We start from the raw sequence: 23,960 nt of genomic DNA, 5'->3' as shown, positions 1-23,960 counted from the left end.
TAAAGGAACACGGCAATTATGAGAAATACGCGTACAGTCTTCTCTGGAGTCAGACGAAGAAGATGGATACCAATTTCCTCTCTGTGCGTTCAGTAGAAAGTATAGTTTAACGATTGTATTATATTGTTTATGACGGTATTGTAGAAATCCATACCCTTGCATGGATCAATGATGCTATACCTTAATATTCAGAATATCTCCTCTCAGCCATAACTCCTTTTCTCCTTTTTGTCCCACCCATATTTACAGGGGGCCCCTTTATCCATCGTCCCTCTCTGTCCCCACCTGCTTACACTCACATAGCCTCCTACTCATCCAGAAGACCCCCCACCAGTGCTACCCTGGGGGATGTCATACCCACCCCCTCCATCTTTACTCATCCGTCCTCTCCCATTCTCCTCCATCACATCACCACCTGCTCATATAGGGATCTCAGCGTTTCCTCTGGGTCTAGTTGTGTTTATAGCAGTGGGGCGTAGTCGTGTTGGAGCTTTACTACTCAATATCTGTCCCAATTCCAGTTCAAATGCCATTTTCTGTACTAAAATAGTTATGTGGATACTTGTACTAACATGTGAGGAACTCTATTGTAGGGATGGGAGGACAAATCTTCTAAGATAAAAAATCGATTCACAAATGTCAAAAATCTACTTTTGATATGGTTTCAACTAGGAATTGGAATCGCCAGAGGCCCCACGATACGATATTATCACAATACTAGAGTCACAATATTGTGATACATTGCGATTTATTACCTTCAACTGAAAATTATGTCCCCATCATTTAGATAAGATAACATTTTCAGTTTGTTCATCATTTTCCAATAAAAAAAAAATACATATAAAATCGGTTGTCCAGTTTTGAGTCTTTTTTATATAGTTTTGACTTTCTCATGAACTTAGAAATATCATTAGCTCGCTAAATCCTACAGATAGTATACCCAGAAATACTTGCACAATATATACAGTATATCTGGAATCTAATCTTATAAAATTGCCTAGATAATAATAATGATGAATTCAAGAACAGATTGTTACTCCAAGAATTCTAATTTGAATCGCAAGATTCCCAAATTCCCACACTTGCTCTATAGCTCTGTGTTAAGGACTGATTCTGATTTGTTTTTAGAGGGCACCATTGTTGAATGGATGTTTGTTGCTATTTTCATATACTATGTCTAGCAGTGGGAGCATCATTGTTGAATGGATGTAGAGCAGGTATTGGGTTGGTGTACATGGGTATTAAACTGGTTCCCCAACAACCCACTGCTGCTAAGAATCTTAGAGGAATTCCACTGAACCCCCACCCTTACCCAAGCTTTATTTTTATTCAGACGCATCCAGGGGTGGGGGGGGGGGGCTTTGCCCACTCTTCTCCTCCACCAAAAGCTCCCTTCCTCCCCTCACCCATCCTCGCCCGAGGGCCTGGTACCTAGGGGTGGAGAGTGTTTGGATTATTCTCTTTGATATTGGTCCTCTTGTGCTTTTCATCATATTCCGTGTTGTGCCATAGTTTTCGGCCTGTGTGCTTCTTTCAGTAGAAAGACTCATGCTAGTACTGGAATCAGTATTTTTCATTTAGAAAGTGACACTGTATTCCCAAAAGGGAGAGTGGAGATTATTGTATAGTGATACATGTTTATGTTTTATTAAGTTTTATTAGGATCCCCATTAGCTGTTAAATTATTGACCACTAGTCTTCCTGGGGTCCTCGCAAGAAAAATACATACAATGGTTAAAGGTACAATGTGTACGGTTTTGTTCCAAAACATATATTAACGTGAACACACTGACTGAACACAGTCTACTGTGACATAACAAAACATCTTTATCAGTAGTAGTCTTATTGACATGTCACATGTATTACTTATCAGTAGTAGTCTTATTGACATGTCACATGTATTAATTATCAGTAGTCTTATTGACATGTCACATGTATTACTTATCAGTAGTAGTCTTATTGACATGTCACATGTATTACTTATCAGTAGTCGTCTTATTGACATGTCACACGTATTAATTATCGGTAGTCTTATTGACATGTCGCATGTATTAATTATCAGTAGTAGTCTTATTGACATGTCACACGTATTACTTATCAGTAGTAGTCTTATTGACATGTCACATGTATTAATTATCAGTAGTAGTCTTGTTGACATGTCACATGTATTACTTATCAGTAGTCGTCTTGTTGACATGCGTGGTGTGTCTTTCCCAGCTCTTCCTGGAGAACTTGGAGCACGAGGACTCATTTGTCTACCTGTCTGCTATTCAAGGTAATCTCCGGTATTTTTATTTAATTTGTTTAGGCACAACCATATCGACCGATACATATTTCACAACCATATCGACCCAATACATATTTCACAACCATAGTGACCGATATATATTTCACAACCATATTGACGATGCCTATTTCACATCCATATCGACGATACTAGGGCTGACCCCTATTAATCGATTAGTCGACTAATCGGCCGAAAGGAGCCGTAGTCGACTGGCCAACCTCTTAGTCGAATATAATAAAAAAAAAAATATATATATTTTTTTTATAAATTTTTTTATCATTCTTTCCAAAATAAGAGTCCTAGAAGCGTGGCTAACGCTAATGGCACGCATACCAGAGGCTAACTGCCTACGAAAACAGGCACAGAGGCACTGAAAGAGGATTTCACCCATCTAATGAACACACTAGACTAGATAAATATCAAGATGTATCCATCAGTGGACCAATTGCATGCTTTTGCAGAGGACATGAAGCCTTCAGTCGACTCCTTCAGACATTAAGCACCCCCCACAGCCCAAATGGAATGATAAAAAATAAAAAAAAGTTTAAAAATATTATACTTTTTTATTTTATTTTAATTTTTTTAAGTCGACCAATAGGCGACTAACGGGAAATTTTGGCCAATCCTAGTCGACCATCCAAATCCTTAGTCGGGGACAGCCCTAGACTAAGATACATATTTCACAACCATAGTGACCAATACATATTTCACAACCATAGTGACCAATACATATTTCACAACCATATTGACCCGATATATTTTATCAGGTCATATGTCCCTTACATAAGAATAGGCATAAAATAAGTACAATAAGTACAATCAGGGCCGCCTGGGAGAAATGCGAGGCCCTGTGCAAGATTTAAACGCGAGGTACCCCACCCCCCCCCCCCCCCCCCCCCCCCCCCCCAAACGGTAAAAAAATCAAAATTTTCATACAGTCAACATATTCTTAAATAATAGCGCTGCCCGAGGCTGGGCATGATGCAGTCAACATATAGCAAGAGAGAGAGCGAGAGAGAGCTGTCACAGTGGTGTCAGGAGAACTGCCTCTCCCTGAACGTCAGCAAAACAAAAGAGATGATTGTGGACTTCAGGAGGTCGGGGGTCAAGGACTACAGCCCCCTCAGCATCGACGGGGCACCGGTTGAGAGAGTGAACAGTTTCAAGTACCTCGGAGCCCACATATCCGAGGACTTGACATGGACCACACACATTGACAGTGTTGTGAAGAAGGCACGACAACGCCTCTACTTCCTCAGGCGCCTAAAGAAGTTCCAAGTCAGTCAGAAGATCCTTAGGAACTTCTACTCATGTACAATAGAGAGCATCCTGACCGGCAACATCACCTCCTGGTTTGGGAATAGCACTGCACAAGACCGTAGCAGACTACAAAGAGTGACACGTTCAGCCGAACGCACAATTGGAGGGGGGCTTCCCACCCTCCAGAACATTTACAACAAGCGGTGCAAGGGGAAGGCTAAGAGAATTATTAAGGACTCGAGCCACCCGAACAACTGCCTCTTTGAACTGCTGCGGTCAGGCAAGCGATACCGGAGTCTTAAGGCGAGCACAGAAAGACTCAGAAGAAGCTTCTATCCCCAGGCCATCAGGCTGCTAAACGAACAATAAACACTATGCAACAACCATCAAATGCACACAGCACACACACCCACACGCAGGGACCGAAACTAAAGCCCGCCGCCCGCCAGGGGCGGTCTGTTTTTACCTTTGGCGCATGACACTTAGAGGGCTGCCCGCCGTGTGGCGTGTAGACGTGTAGTTCATAAGCAGGCCCCTAAAAATATTTGTATGCGAACGGTAAAAATCAATTACGCGCACGCTGTGCGAATACAGATTATAGCCTCTCTCGTCTTTTTTTTCCTCCGCTGCGAGATCGTTAAAAAACTACAAGTCCCACATTGCACTCAAGCCAACGGTCCAATCACAGTAGAGTGAAGTGACTGGTTTCATGGGAAATAAAGCAAATGACCAATCGGAAGCTCTAATTTTTCTTGTTTACTTCCTGAAACTCCGCGATCAGGGCTCTCGTTTTCCGAGACACCAACTTATTATAGTCTCTCTTACCAATAGCAATAGATTTTAGAACACCTAGATTTATCGATAGCAATAGTAATATAACGTTAATGCAACAAAACGAATGCCTTGCTTTGTTAATCATAACGTTGATGCAGTAGCGTATGTCGGTGTGTTGGCTGTAACGGACATGACAATAACATAACGTGTACACATTCAAATTGCGATAATCTATTCTAACATTTTCAAATCGATGCAGTTGAATTTCCCCCTTAGGATCGATGCATTGTTACACCCCTACACCAAAGTCACTGGCCCACTGTGTATCTGTGTGTATAATAACTTGGCTAGCGTTATCAACAGCAGAGGTGGGCAATGGGTCCAGCTGCAGCACCGGAGTGCAAGCGATGTGATGTAATTGGCAGACTCGACTGTCAATCAATGGTCTACCTGACACGCAAACTCAAACAATGTTTCTGTACTGGAGGTGTGATTGATTGATTGATTGAAAACTTTATTAACAGATTGCAGAATGGGTACAATACAGTACAGCTCAATACACACAATTGTTAAGGGGATGCAGACCAGAGAAAGACTTTCGTCTTGTTTACATCAGGGTCCCCCATTTCAATTAATCAGGAAAGTGTACAGTAGGAAAGTGTACAGTATTTCAATAGGCAACCCTGAAAGGATTATTTTTCTAGAAGAGCAACACAGCCAAAACAGACAGTGGAGCTGTTTGCAGATAGCAAGCATTTTGACTTATTGCGTGGTGGCGATGTCTCGCAGATAATACAACTACAAGTATGATTATATAATATATATTTTATTTAAATATAAATTGTATATATAAAATATATATTGGCAGGTAAGAAATATGCTTGGCGGGTAGACTCTTCCCATCTACCCGCCACTGGCCGGTGAGTCAAAAAGTTAATTTTTTTACTTCTAATTTTACTATGTTATTTTATTTCATACTTATCTTGTCTTGCACAGTCTCTGGAGCGTAACAGTAAGAAGCATTTTGTATAAAAGTATTCTGTACTTCTGTATGACAAATATTAAAGAAACTTGAAACTTGAACTTCTACAGTCAATATACAGTGTTATCGCTGCACAGACCCGGCAATGCCCCTGACCCTCCACCAGAGCAAGGCCAGAGAGATAGAGAGAGAGCATGTCTGTTTGTGTGTGTGTGTTAGAGAGAGAGCATGTATGTGTGTTAGAAAGAGAGAGAAATATATAGAGAGAGAGCATGTCATTTTGTGTGTTAGAGAGAGATATAGAGCATGTCTGTGTGTTAGAAAGAGAGAGAGCATGTGTGTTTGTGTGTTAGAGAGAGAGAGCATGTCTGTGTGTGTGTGTGTTAGAGAGAGAGCATGTATGAGAGAGATAAGCAACGCCCCTTTGAGCCCCTAAAGGATATTCAACTTTTAATGGAAGAACAAAACAGAAGGAAAAGATAACTTCACAAAGGCAACATGAATATACATAGATCCAAAAGGACAAAGATCAACACTTAAATCCAAAGAGAAGAGGGTCTATACCAGAGAAAACAAAGTAGCAATGAGCCAATGGCCGACATCAGCTAAATAGGCTAACTGCAAATAGAGTAGCCAGGTACTGACACCAGGCCACACACAGCTTTGGCCAACGCTACCCAAGCTACACAAACGACCAAGACAATTCACACACAGCACATGTCGTATCTCCAAATGTTGTGAAGTAACATGTGTTTTGCCTGGAAAAAAACATCGTTATTAACAAAACATTCGGGAGGGGAAGGAAGGAAGAGTGGGGTAATGTCCAATGGACATCTTACCTGCACCAAGGAACGCAGGGCGAAAGGCCGCAACACAGGTGTCCACGTTGACGAAAGGCCTCTCGCTGGCGGGACAAAAAGAAGCTATGGCCGGAGCCTTGTCATGGTGCAGGCCCGACTACATCTTCTGTCAAAGATGATGTCGTAGTCAGAGTGCCAGGGCCTGCTATTCTCACGGCTAATGTCAATGGTCGTAGCACAAGCTAACAGCTAACTCTAGGCTAACTGATAGCATCAAGCTAACGTTCCCAGCCGAGCGAAAACGAGCAGCTAACGTCGTAGCTAAACAGCTAACTGGCTAACAGTTAGCTCAACCCGGCTATCGCTAACCACTAGCTAACACAGAAGCAAGCTATGCGGCTACCACTGAAAAACTGTACAACGTGAGAAAAGCAATACAGGCCAACACTTCAGACAGCCGCTGTGTTTTCCTCTTCTCATCCGAAGAGGGAAGGGAAAAAGAAGGCAATACACGTCCCACTACAGAGTGGTGTTTACCATAGCGGTGCCGGCAACAAGTCCCTTGCGGACTATAGCCGACTTGAGCATGGAGATATTCTCATAATGAAACACCAAGCTCACCTCCCTCGCACCAGGTGCTGACACCAGGCCACACACTGTTAGCTACTACAACAGCTAGCCGGCCCGTTTGGCTCCCGAGAGAGAGAGAGAGATATATCCACGGCGGGAATAGAATAGAGTGCATTAAAAACTCACCAAACGTCCAAGAGGATGGAGACAACCGCGTGGAGTTGACGAAGTTCATCTGCCGAATGACCGTCCTCTTCATCTTGGCATAACAATGCTGCACGCGCTCTCTCTAGGTTAGCTAACGCTAGTTAGCCTTTAGCTAAGCTAGCTACTAGCCGACATCATCATGGCTATCCCGACTGAACCACACGTTAGCACTCAATATTATAACGTAGCTAAAGCTAACTAGCTGTCCCTGCTTTTAGCCGGGATGGCTAGCCTGACTGAACTGTCTAACATGCAACAACTTTCATCTTCAGTCCATCTGCCGAATGACCGTCCTCTTCGTTTTGGCTGGCATAACTAAGCATAACCTCCAAAGCTGCACGCGCGAAATCGTCAAACGCAGCTGACGCACGCCGGCATACACATGATGTAACCCCTCCCTTCTTGAAACCAATCTGCAGAGCCCCAGAGCTCCAATAGAGAATAGTGCAGAGCCAGGAACATTCTACAAACGTGTCTAATGTGAAATATATAAGCATATAAGCAAAACTAGATTTTAGGTTTGTGATGAAAAAGGGCCTCGCAAAAAAGAATTACAAATAAAAAGAAAATAATAAAAAAAATTAAAAAAAAAGTGCGAGGCCCCCCTTCCCGCGAGGCCCTGTGCGACTGCACTGCTCGCACACCCCCTGGGGCGGCCCTGAGTACAATGTTGCTTGAAGGCATGTGAACCCCCCCAAAACAGCCAGTCCCCAAACACAACACACTTCAATCCCCACCACATCCCCATCCAAGACACAACCCCTGATAAAGCATGTCATGATGACCGAAGGAAAACACAAACAGCCCGCGTGCCACGCACGGCGATGGGGCGGGCGACGGGGATGCCAACCCCGCAGGCTGCTCCTTCTCCCCCGGTCCCAGCAACCTCGCCACCAGGAGGAAACCAGCAAACGCCCACGCCCCCACTCCCAAACTCCAGGACCTGCAGCCACGCCAAAGGAGCCACGCAGCAAGGCAACGACTCCAAACACTCAAGCAGACAGACACAACAGTGGTCAAATGAGAAGACATGCAGCACCACGGACAATGCGGGGGGCCCCGGAGCTTAGGGGGCCCCGCCCCCACTGTAGACTATCCTCTTAGATTTCCTAACGCGCGCGAACAGGGCGCAGACAGTGGAGCCCAGTATGGTCTGCGGGGCTGCAGCTGGATGCATCTCGCGCAGAGGGCGGGGCCCCCCCCCCTCCCTGCTATGATTTGCTCACCTGCGATAGGGCTAGGCTGATAACTAATGTTCATTGGCAGCGTTCAAAACACAGCGGGAAGGCGCCGGTAAAAATGCCGCAAATATCCAAGCAAGCGGCGGTGCTTAGAAAAACGAGATGAGAGCGAAAGCCGAACAGGAGACGGCAAAGCTACGAAAAAGAACATCATTGTTCCAGCAGGCAGCAAAGGTATACTGACTCTAACGTTACTGAAGAATGCATCGGCAAGCTACCCACCCAGGTCGGCCGCCGCGCCGCGTCCACAGCCCAGCCAGGCCCCCAGCCACGCTACAGCCGCAGACAGGTTAGAAGAATAGAACGTTTTATTCGCCATAACCAGTATGCTACTACAGGTTACATGTATGCATCAAAACGGTTACATTGTTTGTGTCGCTCCGCAGAGCTGAGCGTGAGAGCGCGGAGTTGGGCAGTGGTCTCCTCTAGTGAACGAGAGTGTTGTTGTTGTTGTTGTTATTATTATTATATCACTTATCTTATTTTTTAGTACATGGTTCGCGAGTGCTCCCACGGGCCGAATATTGCCCCGATCCTCGCGAGATTAAATCCACGGGTACCTCTCGGCGTGCCGAAGCTTTTCCTAAATCACTTCCATCATCGAAAACGAGGGGAAAGGTCGGCTCGCGACCCTGAAAATTTCGCATGATTTTAAAAACGCTGTATTAAGTGAGCCTATTATGGGCTCCACGCGAGCTTTCTACCGTGGGTACATCTGGGCGTGCCGCAACTTTTACTCATTCACATGTAGCCCCGAAAATGCTTAGAAAAGGAAAGCTGAAAGCGTGGAATAAACTCGCCGAAACGGAAAAGTGTCCCACGGGCGCGCCGTGATTCCGATCCGCATGAAAATATTCACGGCCATAGGGGAGACCGTGGGACACCTTTTTGCAACCGAATATGTGTCTCGAATTTGCTAAATGTTCTCACTTTATTATTGATTTAGGGGAGTGGGCGGGGCCTCATGGTCTGACCTGCGGGGGGGCCCCGACATATTGCGCAACGCCACTGCATAGGCGCCATAGGCTCCAACCCACCAGTCCCCACCGCATGTTGCTTAATAACAGCGGAACAGTGCAAAAATGCTTCCGCTTTCGTCACCGCACGCCACTACGGTAAAGCGCCTTTCTTTTCACGCCGCTTAGACAAATGCTATGGCATTTCCGCGTACATTGCAACAAATCACTTGGAACCTCGGCTGTCTTTAACTATGAGTGAACACAACTGTCTTTAACTATGAGTGAACACAACGCAACATTGTAACGTTAACGTGTAATTTACTATGGAATATAGTATATTATCGCGACGATTGTAACGTTAACGTGTACTTCGCGAATATAGTATATTATCGCGACGCGTCGTCAGACTAAACGCTGTTGTGAACACAACACATTGTAACGTTAACGTGTACTTCGCGACGCGTCGTCAGACTAAACAGTGTTGTGAACACAACACATTGTAACGTTAACGTGTACTTTACTATGGAATATCAGAAGAAACTACTCAACCTCGGCTGTCTTTAACTAAACAGTGTTGTGAACACAACACATTGTAACGTTAACGTGTACTTCGCGACGCGTCGTCAGACTAAACAGTGTTGTGAACACAACACATTGTAACGTTAACGTGTACTTTACTATGGAATATCAGAAGAAACTACTCAACCTCGGCTGTCTTTAACTAAACAGTGTTGTGAACACAACACATTGTAACGTTAACGTGTACTTTACTATGGAATATCAGAAGAAACTACTCAACCTCGGCTGTCTTTAACTATGAATGAACACAACACTCTAACTCAGGGGTTCCCAAACTTTTCAGGCCAGGGCCCAGAAAATAAGGCGTCAGAGAGCCGCGGCCCAATGCACATCGTCAGGCTTTTCTTTTTTTTTTTTTTTGCCAGGCGACCGATTTTTTAAGCCAAATATCACTTCAATCCTATTAAGTTAGTTCAAGTTAGTTATTCATTTATATGTGCTATTTATGAGAGGGCTAACTTGTTGCAAAATAATAATGATAATAATAATAGCCTCATTAAAATACTATTGTTGCTTCGGTTGTTTTCAGCGTTTTATGTGCATAATCTGTTATTTAGTTTGAAATGTTCGTTGAAATAAGTAGATTTTTCGTTTTTGTTTATTTATTAAGTTAATATAAAACCATATAGTCACATTTTAGAATACAATAGAATAGAATTTTAGAATAGAACTAGAAACACTGTCCTGGCCTGCTTCTAAGTTCAGTGGTCTGACAAAAAAATATATATATATATTTTTTTTTATTTTTATTTTTTAATCATCTCGCGGCCCACCCGTGGCTGTTCGCGGCCCACCTTTGGGTCGCGACCCCGACTTTGGGAACCACTGCTCTAACTCACCATGTTTAGATAATAAAGTACTCAACCTCTACTTGTCTACTGTCTGACTGAACACAACACTCTAACTAACTTACCATGTTTAGATAATGAAGTACTCAACCTCTACAGTCTTTAACTATGAGTGAACACAACACTCTAACTTACCATCTTTAGATAATGAAGTATGCAACCTCTACTGTATTTAACTATGAAGGAATTACAACCTTTATTTAATGGTTAATATTTTGATAAAAGGTAATTTACTATATTTGTATGGCATTTACACTTAAAGTAGAAAAACAAAAGTAATCTGTAAAATAATAGTGAATTTCCTGTGAAAAAACATTTATTTTTTACAGTGTACGTTACACACACAAATGCTACAGTCATTATGACACATTTTACAAAGAAAGTCTTGTATGAACTACCAGTAATATAAATAATATTAACAACAAAAATGTGTTCCATCTTCATGTCAGATGATTTTCAAAAAGGAAAATGTACTACGCCTCTGTCGTCTTCTCTAAGCCATCCTAGGTTGTCAAAGTGGGCAGGGGTGAGGTGGGTTCTAGACCCATGTTACTGACCAGACACTCTATATCAGTGATGTCTGTTTACTGCAGAGTGGAGGGACTGGGAGACTATGAGCAGTTAGCTCATGTTAGCTCAGTAGTTAGCTTCATGTTAGCTCCATGTTCAATCAATCAATCAATCAATCAATCAATCATGTACAGTTAGCTGCATGTTAGCTCCATGTTAGTTCAGCAGTTAGCTCATGTTAGCTCAGCAGTTAGCTCATGTTAGCTCAGTAGTTAGCTGCGTGTTAGCTCCATGTTAGCTCAGCAGTTAGCTCATGTTGCTCAATCAATCAATCAATCAATCATGTACCTCGGCGCAGCTGAATAACAATAGGAGTGATCGCCTGCTGCGTCCATCACGTGTATGGTGATTAACCAAATTGAACCAAAGCGCCAAAGCGTGTTAATATGTAACCAAATTGAACCAATAATGTGTTATATGTGTCGAACCAAGGCGGGATCTCATGCGCATGCGCGGGCACCTCGCGAGCACGCCGGCGCACGCACCTGAGCGAGCACGCCGCCGGTGCACGCACCTGGGCGAAGGAAAATGAAAGGCGCATTACCGTAGTGGCGTGCGGTGACGAATGCGGAAGCATTTTTGCACTGTTCCGCTGTTATTAAGCAACAGGCGTCCCCACCATCAAACTCCCCCAACCCACTGACACCCCAGGGACCCCCTGCATGAAAAACCCACCACAACCCCCACAGCACCCCAAAGGTCCCAGTGCCATCCCAGACCACCCATAATGCTACACGCCCCCCAATCCAACCACCACCATGTCCATGCCTAAAGTCTCTAAACTTCCCTTGCATTATAGGTAGTTTTATCTTCAGCGAGAGCTGAAGAGAGTTTCATGTAGTAGGGGCACTATAATGAAAGGCAGATTTTCCAAGTTGGGTCTGTATACTGTATGGGGAACCTCCAGTGTAAGCCAATAATTTGAGCGTGTCATATAGGGTCTAGTGTTCCAAACTAGTAGTGATGTGAGACAAGGAGGTAATTTCCCGTTAATGGCCTTAAGGATAAATAAATACCAGTGTTGATCTGCCAGAGAAGACCAACCCACTTTCTCATACAATATGCAGTGGTGTGTGTCGTATCTGTCACCAGTGATAAATCTAAGAGCAGAATGATAAGCAGAATCTAATGGTTTAAGAGTCGAAGGGACAGCATTTCTGTACATTTGCGACTGATCAAAATTAGATTAGATTCAAATGTATTGTCATCATATGATACAGCACATATGCAAGTACAGCAAGTACAAAATAAGTTTGGCATCTAACCAGAGTACAAATGTAACAGTAAAGTGCAATAGTAACATACAATGCACAGGTGATTAAACTGGGTATAGAATATATAAATACTACTGAGTAATAGTGCTCATCAGATGCATGTACAGAGTTGTAGTATTAATATGTACAGTGATACAGGTATAAAGACCATATAGTAGTAAGTCATACTGTAGAACATGACATCTCAGCCCGACCGTCCACCAGCGCTGAAAAATACAAATAAAACCAACAATAAATAATAACAACAGAGAACATGGCAAATATATAGCCTATGAAAGGAATGGGGTGTGCTGAGAGCAGAATGTAGATGTGTCCATTCTATTCCACTATAGCTATATCTGCGCGATTGGGTTTAGTTATTTAATTTATTTATTCATTCATTCACTGTCATTTCCAGTGTTGGTGTAGTGCTTTTATTTATTTTCGGACATCACGATGCCTCGTTGATGTTTGTTTGCCTTCTGTAAATGTAAAACGTAATTTTTAATGAGACAAAGATTGTCGTATTTATTATTATTATTATAATTATTTAATTCCGAGGATGTCTGTAGAATCTATGTGAACGCAATCACCTTGATTTATCCCAAATAAAGCCCTTGAGAACACGTCACACACCAGTCTGTCCGACTTACGACTGCTCTTCCACACTCGTAAATCCTGCTCTTAGCTACGAGCGAATCCCGAGAAGGAACCGTCCGTGAATGCCAAAATCTGCCCGAAAAGGTCGTAAGTGGAGCTGCGATGAAATTGGCTCGTAACCTTTGTCGTAAGTCCGTTGGTGCACGAGGTCCTGTGACTTGTCTGTGTGGTGCTTCATACTCAGCACATCAGCAAAAGAGGGCAAAACTAATTAGTTGAAGTCCTAATCTTGTCTCATGTCCTCTGTGTCCTCTACAGGCCTGGCCGTGCTAGCGGACTCCTACCCTGAGAGGATCCTGCAGAGGCTTCTGGGAGAATACCAACATGATCCCTCCTCCGATAAGGAGCGTTCGCTGGAGACACGTCTCAAAGTAGGCGAGGTCCTGATGCGAGCCAGCAGGGCTATGGGTGAGCAGAATGTTGCACACGAACACACACACAATATAGATACACACACACACACACACACACATACACAATATACAAACACACACATATTTAGATACACACACACAATATAGATGCCATACAGTACATACACAGAATCACACAGTATATATACACACACACATTATATACACACATACAGATATAGATACACACACATACACACAGATATACTGTAGATACACACACAGATATAGATATACACACACACACACACACATAATATGCATACACACAAACACACACATATATATAGATACACAGTATAGATACACACACAATATAGACACACACACAATATATATATACACATACACACACAGATATAGATATACACACAATATAGATACACACAGTATAGATACACAAACAATATACACACACACACAGATATAGATACACAGAGTGTAAATACACACTAGGGGTGTAACGGTACATAAAAACCACGGTAGGTCTTCTTTTTTTTTTACTTACATTTTTATTTAACATTTATAGACATACAACACAACATTTACAGTGACATAACATAACAACATACAGATATGGGTCCCTTGAATATGGCCTCGTTCAGCCGTCCAGACCCCCGTAAGAGGAGAGAAACCCCGCCCTCCTCCCCGAGAGATAGAACACCCCCATATCCTGGTCCACCATGCACGGAGCCGAGCACCCAGAGCCCCCACCCGCCTCCGCCCGACCACCAGGCCCCCGGTCCACGAGAGCCCCAAGCCCAGGTCCGCAGAAGGCCTAAGCACCACGCCTCAATGGCCCCCCGACCCCCCGCGACCCCAAGCCCGGTGCCTCCCCGGCCCGGAGACCAGACCGCCCGGCCACGACGGCCGAGGACCCCAGGAAACCCGCCCCCCCCCCCACACCAATCCCACAACACGCAAGGCCCCCTCTCCCCCGGGTCGAACCGCCGGAACGATGGCCCCTCCCCCCGACCCCACTGAACCCACTGTACCTCCCATGTCACCGACATCACCGCATACATTTATGAAATTAAAACTAACAACACAATAAGAAAAAATTACATGGATATAAATGATTATATGGTTCGCATTCTTTCCCCGGTTGGCGGTTTGGAGGGGGATCAGCCCTCCCACTGGAGAAGCCCCCCCCCCCCAGAGACGAAGATACCCCCCGAAGGAGGCTCTCCAAGCCTCTCTTCATGTCCAACATTTTGAATTCTTGTCCTTCATATTTGTCCATGTGCACATTTAAAGCAACTGCTATTCTAACATAACTCTGAAGAAATAATATAAAAGAAGACTAAAGACAATTGGCACTTCCCAGGTAATTCCTTTTAACCCTGTTTGACCCCTGTTGGCGGGTTGGAGGGGTAAGGCTCTCCTGGAGAGGGCCCCTCCTATAACGACGGAGATGTCCCCTGTGGGGGTTCTCCAATGTCCCTATTATTGTCCAACATTTTATTTGAATTTTTATCTTTCATATGATAGTACATTTCCAGCGCTCCCGATCAGGTCTCCGAATGTGATTCCCCATGTTCCCCGTCCTCTTAGCTGTGTGTCCTGTGTGTTAGTGTCTATAGTTTAGTCTAGTACGTATTATTTGTATTATATGTCCCGAGTCAAGTCTCCATTTCCCCAACTAATGTGTTCACCTTGTCTGTATTCCCAGTGGTCTGTGTTTTGTCTGCAGTATGTCTTGAATCATTGCCTCCATTCACTATCTAATTATATGCATATGTGGTATTGAATCTTGGTCGGTGTGTATGACCTCAGTGCTCGAGTCCTGCTTGGTGTGTGAGACTTCGTTATTCGAGTCCTGGCTGGTCCGGTTGATCTCGGTGCTCGGGTCCCGGTTGGTGTGTGTGGCCTCCGTGTTCGCATCTTGGCCGGCCCGGGCGACCTCCGCGCCTGCATCTCGTGTGCGGATGGTCCGGCCGACCTCGGTGCCCGAGTCCCGGTTGATCCATTTGTATCCAGCGTCTCCCTGTCCCTCCCCCGGGGGCCGTCTGTTTCGCCTCTCCCGAACCAGCCTCCATGCTCCTCCGAACACCCCACCTTGCATCGAGTCCAGTCCGCGTGTTGGCCATGTTAGCTTGTAGCTCCCTCGCCCACCAGGCCTTGCTGCGGCCCCACGTCCTGTTAGCTTGTATCCCTTGCTGCTTCATTTTCACCGTGATAACTTCCATGTTAGCTTGCAGCTCCTTCTCCGACCAGGCCTCGCTGCGGTCCAACGCCACGTTAGCTTGTATTCCCCGACCCTTCTCCAACTCCTCCCCGAGTCCATCGCTGTTGCCCTGGATGTTCTGCGTGTTAGCTTAGATATCCATTGCGTTAGCCTGTTTGCTAGCTTGTAGCTCCTGGTTAGCTACTGCGCTAGCCTGTTGGTTAGCCAACGCTCTCTGCATTTCAGCTTGGATGCCGGCCCATATGCTAGCTGCCCACTGCGCCACGCTAGCTTCCTACTGTGTCATGGCAGCCTGAATCATCTCCTGCGTCCTCCTTTGTACTTCTTCTGGGGTCGTTTTTCTCTCGCCTTTTCTCGTGTTCCTCCTTTCTCCTCTCTTATATCCTTGGATTGTCACTTTTTATTTCGCTTTGAATTGTTTTACTTCCTTTTTTGATATTCAATGACCGGGAGCTCTTTCATGTGGCTGTACATCAGAACGTCGCAAACCGGAAGTCCCACGGTAGCTCTTCTAGCTCTGGCTTGTCGTTTGTGTTCGCCATACTAAGGCTAGGGATGTCCCGATCATGTTTTTTTGCTCCCGATCTGATCCCGATCATGTGAATTTGAGTATCTACCGATACCGATATTTCCCGATCCAATCAATTTTTTTTTTTTTTTACTTAATTTTTTTTTTTTATTTATTTATTCAACAAACATGACCATGTTCACGTCTTAAACTCATACTGAGGCCTTAGTTTTGGTTTTAAATTGCATATCATCATTCATTTATTTATTGTCACACAGAGCAGAAGAATTTTGCCAAAACAAACCAATAGTATCCAGCTGCAGAATGGCAGACCAGCCACACTCTCAGACCCAAACGCATTTCCTTTGATTTAATTATACATCAAATGATTTATGAAGTAAACTTTTCACCTGGATAACGTCAACATTCAGGGTGAATGTAATGTGAGAAATTGGGATATAAAAAATAAAAAAAAGATTTAATTTGGGTCTGAGAATGTGGCGGGTCTGCCGTTCTGCAGCTGGATACTATTGGTTTGTTTTGGCAAAATTCTTCTGCTCTGTGTGACAATAAATAAATTAATGATGATATGCAATTTAAAACCAAAACTAAGGCCTCAGTATGAGTTTAAGACGTGAACATGGTCATGTTTGTTGAAGAAGAAAAAAAAAAAAAAAAAAATTGCCGATCCCGATCTTCGGAAAATCACGTGATCGGCCCCGATCACGTGATCGGATCGGGACATCCCTATATGAGGCTATGCTAAATTACTCATTGGTGTGCATGGGCTGAACGAACAACATTCGGCCCTTTGCGCAAGTTATATTTTGGGAAGGGGGTCAACTTGGAGTTTTGAATTCAGTTTTTTTCACAACTGCGTTCCGGTTAAAATAACGTTTGTGTATTCGTTCGGTACACAGCGCATACTGAACCGAAGGTCCCATACAGAAACGGTTCGGTACAAATACATGTACCGTTACACCCCTAATGCATGCACACGTGAACATACAAAGAAGACACATACACACACACACACACACACAGGGTTCAAAGTAGGTTAATTCCTAACCTTAACTTTAAAATGGCTCCCTTTCAGAAAGGCCAACATGTCCTCACTTGCTCTTCCCATGTGCAAAACTCAAACTGGTCCTCACAAGTATACCAATTCAAGTACTAAATTACACAGGCATTCAAATGAAAAAAATCGCAAAGCACATTTACAACAAATTCCATATACAAATCTGAGTTATTATTCCAAAAAGATGATTTTCCAGCTAAAAAAATTACACAAATTATGATTTTGGGGTCTAGGTTTTTAACCAGAGAGGGATGTTTTGTCTCTGCATTCCAACCGCAATGATGCATCCAACCAGAATCACAATCACTTTTATTCACCAAATGCATCATAGTGGAATTTTACTTGACATATCAGCGTGACATAAAATACTTCTCACAATACCACAAAAGACAGAGCAAGACATAAACAAAACAAATAAAACACATATATAGGCCATGTATTGTTTTGTTCATATGAAAAGATAAATATCCCATCAGCTGCTAAAAATACATGGCCATGCATTGCACATGCATTATCATGTAAAAAGGTCTAAAAACACAACAGTGTTGATAGTCCAAACAATAAATAGAGTCAAGTACAGGAGTTAAAAACCTTAATAATAAAGTGTCATGGTCAGTTTAAAAAGTAGTCATAATAAGGTTAATGTTATAAGAATATGGTTTTTGATTCAAGTCAGAATAAAAATAACCGACCACAGTAATGCATTGAGCAGCCTGCTTGACATCATAATGAATGAGCTGATTGTTGCTAATCCATAATGCAGGGTTCCTCTTCATGTATGTGTCCATTCTATCTTTTATGTCTATGTGTAGCTTCTCCATATTAACTTGTATCAGTGGCAATTAAGCTCGTAACCGGACTAACCGCCGCTCCATAAACAAGCCACAGTGTGCGTTCTGTCCCCCCCCCCCCCCCCCCCCCCCCCCTGCACCGCACTGTATTGAAACCTAGTTTTGGTTGTTTGCCGCTGGCACTGTTGTGTGCCAGATCGCCATCGTACCACTTCCTCCAGACAATCGGGGGGTTTATAATCGTGGTGAGGGATTGGAAAGACCCCTCGTCCGGCCAGCCTTCCAGAGGGCCAGCCAGACAGCAGGTCAGAGTAGAGAGAGTCTGTATTTGTCGAAGACACAACCCCCCCACTCCCACCCCTGACTTCTGCTTCTCTGCCAGGCTGTCGTTTGTAAATGAGAATGTATTGTTATTTGAGCCGTCTGCTCACTTTGTTTTAAAGGGGACGTGTGGATTAGTATGTTTTAGGCGCTGGGGGGAAGATTACATGGTTACTCCTTACTGTACCAATTGTGGCAGGGTCTTCAAATTAACGAGCCTAAACAAGCTTGTTCAGGATTATTGCTCATTGTGATGTCACAGGGGGGATACAAGCAATACATTAACTTTGATTAATCAATTAAGCTGTGCTTTTTGGAGCCAGGAACACTGCCTACCTGATGTACTGCCCAGTTTGTAAACTATTTGTCACTCTTGGGTAGCCAAGCAGGGAAGGGAATAATTCATTTAAAATGTGATGTGTGCTACACCCGCCAAAACTGTTTTAATCAAGAATCAAGAGGTTTATTTGTCATAAGGAAGAAAGAGCTGCTGGAAAATAAATAATTTAAATTTGATTTCTTTGCAAATGAAAGACACAACAAACATGTTCCATTATGAAACTATTGAAAGATGCATAATGTGTTTATTTTAATCCTGGTAGTTTTGCTACAGTCCACTTGTAGTTTTGCTACAGTCCATACATTCCAGAGAGGAATGTATGGAGGCGGGTTCCAGTGTGGAAGGGGAGGAAATAATGGGGTCCCAAACCATGATCTGTATTTACATAATTACAAGTATGTAATAATGCCTAGACTAAATAAGAGCCATGATTTGTATTTACATAATACAAGTATGTAATAATGCCTAGACTAAATAAGAGCCATGATTTGTATTTACATAATACAAGTATGTAATAATGCCTAGACTAAATAAGAGCCATGGTTTGTATTTACATAATACAAGCATGTAATAATGCCTAGACTTAATAAGAGCCATGGTTTAGAGACACCAGAATGCCTTTGGACATGTGTCTGTATTGAGATGATTCTGCAATCGTTCCATGATTCCTGAACATTTTCTATACTGTACCATGCTTCCCATTACCCTATGATGAGCATCGATTGGTAATTTTTTTGATACTGTACCATGCTTCCCATTACCCTATGATGAGCATCGATTGGATAATAATAAACATTAATTGAGTACCTCAGACAAAGGACCATATTATGTCTGTTTTAGGTTTTCAGAGGAACAATTGCACATGCACAGGCAGGCAGTGTACTGACCCACACACACACTCAGTTAGACACACCTGTTTTCACTTTAATTAAATAAATTACAGCCGCAAGCACCTTTTGAGACAAGGCACTGAATAGAGGGGACAGCTGAGCTGACCTGGAGTGTGGGTTTGTGTGTATCTTTGTGTTATTCGTGTGAGTGTGGGTGTGTGTATGTATTTTTTGTGCGCTTACTGTGTGTTTATGTATGTGTGTGTGTGTGTGTCTGTTTTTTGTGTGTGTAGCTGTGTGTGCGTACACATTTGTGTGAGAATGCTGGCTTCCTGAAAGGTTAATCAAGGACAAGCTGAATAGGTCTGAGTATTTGGTGTGTGTCTGTGTTTACTACTACTACTAGTACTCCCCCACTATTATTACTACCACCCACTACTGACCTGGGAACAGCCAATGTGTCTAAATACACACACACACACACGCACACAGTTGTGCACTGAATTTCTGCCAATGCCGACACTGGCTGCAGTGCTGCATTGCTTTTGAGGAAAGTGGGAGTTTTTTCCCTTTACATACAGTACACGCACACACACACACACACACACACACACACACACACACGTGTTAGAGAGGCAGTCAGCTAGCCCTCTGTCTTTTCTCCATGGAGAACAGCCTATTGGCCTGTTGACTGTCCAGGCAAGAGTAAGCTTCAGTCATCTCTCGCCCCCCCCCCCCCCCCTCTCTCTCTCTCTCTCTCTCTTTTTTTTCTCTGGCTCGGGTTCTTGCTCTTGCTTTCTTTCTATATCTCTTTTTCTCTCGCTCGGTTTTTTGCTCTTGCTTTCCTTCTGTCTCTATCTTTCTTGCTCTTGCTTTCGCTCTCTCTCTCTGTCCTCTCTTTCACAGGCAGACAGAGCCAGAGGGGAGTTTAAATGGTAGTAGTAACAGCTGAGAGGTACTGGCTGTCTTGACTCAGCGTTTATTTTCTAAGGAGAGTAAGTGTTCATCTGACCGGTTAGCTAGGCAGGTCACACCCTGACCGGTCAGCTAGGCAGGTCACACCCTGAGCGGTCAGCTAGGCAGGTCAAACCCTGAGTGGTCAGCTAGGCAGGTCGCACCCTGAGCGGTCAGCTAGGCAGGTTGCACCCTGAGCGGTCAGCTAGGCAGGTCACACCCTGAGCGGTCAGCTAGGCAGGTCACACCCTGAGCGGTCAGCTAGGCAGGTCACACCCTGCTGAGGTTCACCAACAACAGCACACCTGGGAATGATCTGTGTCCCTCAAATCACAGTCTCAGCCCATAATAATTGTGTTAATCACAGCTCCCTGAAATTATGTTAGTGATGAGCTGTAATTAACACAAGTTACACAACACAAGGGTTCATTGTCCCCGATGACATCACTGGTAGCCATATTCAAACTCATTTACTCATTTACTCTCAATAACTAACTAAATTAATGTGAAAATTGTTTTGAGTTTTTGCATGTGTGAGATTATGTGCAAACTAAATCAGCGTTGTTTTTTTTCCTTTTTATTTTAATGTTTGTTGCTTCAGCAGTAATATTATAAAAGGTATAGAGACTGTTAATGCTTGTTACACCGCCAGTAATATTATAAAATGTAAAGACTGTTAATGGTTGTTGCTCCAGCAGTAATATTATAAAATGTATAGACTGTTGATGGTTGTTACAACAGCAGTAATATTATAATATGTATAGAGACTGTTGATGGTTGGGCGGCTACGTGGCGTAGTGGGCAAGGCGCTCGCCACGAATGCGGAGACGCTGGGCTCGCCTGTTCGAGCCCAGCGCTCCACATTGCGTTCAGTTTAGCTGGTCGTTCATACTAATACACATTGGCCGTATTAGGGGGTGGGAAACTGATGGGTGGGGATCGGGCGTTGTGGACAGCGACTCCTACAGGTCGGTTGGTGCGCCTGCGCAGTAGAATCAGGAAGTGTCGGGGGCAGCGTGAGCCTCCCACTCGTTACTCCTCGCCACTGAGAGATCGAGCTGCGCAGGTGAAAAGATGCGACTGCTGTTACCTCAAGTACCGGAGGGGACTTGTGCTATGTATGACTTAGTCCACATTGCAGCCGGCTTGTGGGAGGCAAGACACAGCGTTCGTGACAGGGGAGGGTTGAATTGGATGATACGAAATTGGGATGGGAGAAAATATAGAAAAATGGGAGAAAAAGTGGATCAAAAAAAAAGAGACTGTTGATGGTTGTTACACCAGCAGCAATGTTATAAAATGTGTGTGAAGTGATGTGAAGCCACATATTGGTAACATGTATTCCTCCCTGGAATAAACTTCATAACCGCTACATGGCACATTCAGCAGTACATATTTTCATTGTGTGTTCGTGCAATACTTAAGTCATCTGCCTACAGCGTGTACATTTATTGAGTTAATGAATAAATAAATGAATAAAAGTCCTCATTGTAGTGTAATTGACAAACATTTACATTTAGTCATTTAGCTGACACTTTTATCCAAAGCGACTTACAAGTTCTGTACGACAAGTCATCAGGAAGGGCACAAATCAGCTGAGTAACAATGTTCATCAAAGTGTTGAGTGATACAGTGTAGGTTAGTATATTAGGACAAGTGCATGACAATAAGGTTAGTTAGGGTTAGATAAAAGAAAATAAATAATAATAATTCATTTCAGATAATGGTTGAATAATTGCGTCTTTGATGCACGTGAGTTGAGTAAAGGTCAGCCCTTTCTCACCTCTCCTCCTCTCCCCCTCCTGTCTTCCAGGGGAGCTGGCTCCTCACCTCGGCCGTCCCCTGGTTGGGGTGTTCCTGCAGGGCAGCAGGGACCGGGACCATACGGTGAGAGCCAGCTGTCTGTCTAACCTGGGAGAGCTGTGTCAGAGACTGGACTACAGCCTGGGCCCGCTGGCCACTGAGGTATGTGTCAGTGTGCTGACTGTGATGTCACTGTGTACTGTAAACAGCGTTTTATAGCCAGTCAAACCTTTAATAGAAGAACAGTCCTTTTTGTTTGTTTACAGGTAGTTAAAATGTGTCTTTCTGTGTATCCCTTCTTGATACTAGGGGTGGTAATGATCTCGATACAGAATCAAAATTCCAACATTTAAAGTGTATCGATGATGCTCCTTCTATCATTCTCTTCTCTAGTTTCTTTCTCTGTTTAAAGGAACACGCCAACATTATGGGAAATGTGTTTACCGTCTTCTCCAGAGTGAGACAAGAAGATATATATCAATATCCTCTCTGTGTTCAGCAGAAAGCTATCCAGCTGCATGCTAGCTTAGCTTAGCACAATGCATGGAAGCGGATACAGACCACTAGCCTAGCTTAAAACTCCAGGAAAGTTGTTAGTGGCTAACAGTTAAGCTAGCTGGTCCGTATCCGCTTCCATTCATTTGTGCTAAGCTAGGCTAGCTTGCAGCCGAATGACATGCATGCTAGGTACATACAAAGATACCCTTAACAAAGGAAGATGACGCATTACAAGCTGCACCAATGGGATGAAAACAGTCTCCCAAGTGGGCGGGACTTCTAATTGGGTGGTGTTGGTAACACAGTGAGATTGCAGGACACGTCTCAAACAAACTTGTTTTGAGCTGGATCTACAGTATATGTCAGGAAAGCCTGTCCTTTCTATATAAATAAATAAATAGCCACATTCAGTCACAACGTCTACATCTCTCATTGGGGTGGATGGAGCATGTGTTGCTCTAGTCTCCTGAGGTGGTGTGGCAGTAAGCCGTGAGGAATGACGTGGCTAGTCTCTCTTTGAAGAGGTCTCTAGGTACGTGCTCCTGGTACTAGCATTAGAGCTGTTGGTTCCTGGGCGCCTGACTGTGGCTGCCCACTGCTCCTAAAATAGTGAGGATGGGTTAAACACACAGGACAATATATTGGTACTGTAGCTAGGGCTGACCTTCGAAGCTTTTTTTGGCAATCGAAGCTTCGGGGCCGAGCTTCGATTTTAATTCGAAGCTTTGAGAAAAAAAAATAATAATTATCTTATGTTGTGGGACTTGTACAGCACTTTCATAAACTTTGTTGTTTTTAAATGTGCTCTATAAATAAAGTGGGTTGGATTAATTAATTAAGTAGCCCCTTTCGTGACTGAGCCAACAAGGTTTCACTCGGCTGTGTGATTTAATTCAAGGTGGATCGCTGTTGTCGTTTGAACAACTTCAGATTTCATGGGAACTACCAATCCCCCAAATCAAGAATGTTTAAGATGAATGAAGTAAGATTTTGATTATTTGAAATATGGCCTGTGTAGACTAAACTATGCACAGAATTATGTCAGTCTACAAGGTCCGGATTCTACATGGTCCGGCAATGTAGACCTTGTAGACTCCACTACAGACCAATTATCAGTGAATGTTCATGCATTTTTAAGAAGGGCAACTTCCACAAAAAAACAAAGAACTCACCAAAACATCTCAGTAGCACCTTATCTAAATTTTATTTCCTATTTTGTTTATTCATCCCAGTATCTTTCTTTCTT

The 23,960-nt window shown here is 43.6% G+C and overlaps 1 protein-coding gene across 1 annotated transcript in view; it reads left to right on the top strand.

The window, feature by feature from the left end:
- The window catches only part of tango6 (transport and golgi organization 6 homolog), a 150,970-nt gene that overhangs the window by 107,419 nt on the left and 19,591 nt on the right, over positions 1 to 23,960 (top strand). The window contains exons 15-17 of the mRNA XM_084334981.1: positions 2,218 to 2,275; positions 13,249 to 13,398; positions 22,227 to 22,378. Coding sequence (XP_084191107.1) covers positions 2,218 to 2,275; positions 13,249 to 13,398; positions 22,227 to 22,378 — 360 coding nt within the window. The remainder of the gene's footprint in view (positions 1 to 2,217; positions 2,276 to 13,248; positions 13,399 to 22,226; positions 22,379 to 23,960) is intronic.

Source organism: Notolepis coatsorum (assembly GCF_963971535.1).
Source record: "Notolepis coatsorum genome assembly, chromosome: 18".
In the NCBI taxonomy this organism is placed as follows: Eukaryota; Metazoa; Chordata; class Actinopteri; order Aulopiformes; family Paralepididae; genus Notolepis; species Notolepis coatsorum.
This window is presented reverse-complemented; position numbering and strand designations above follow the sequence as displayed.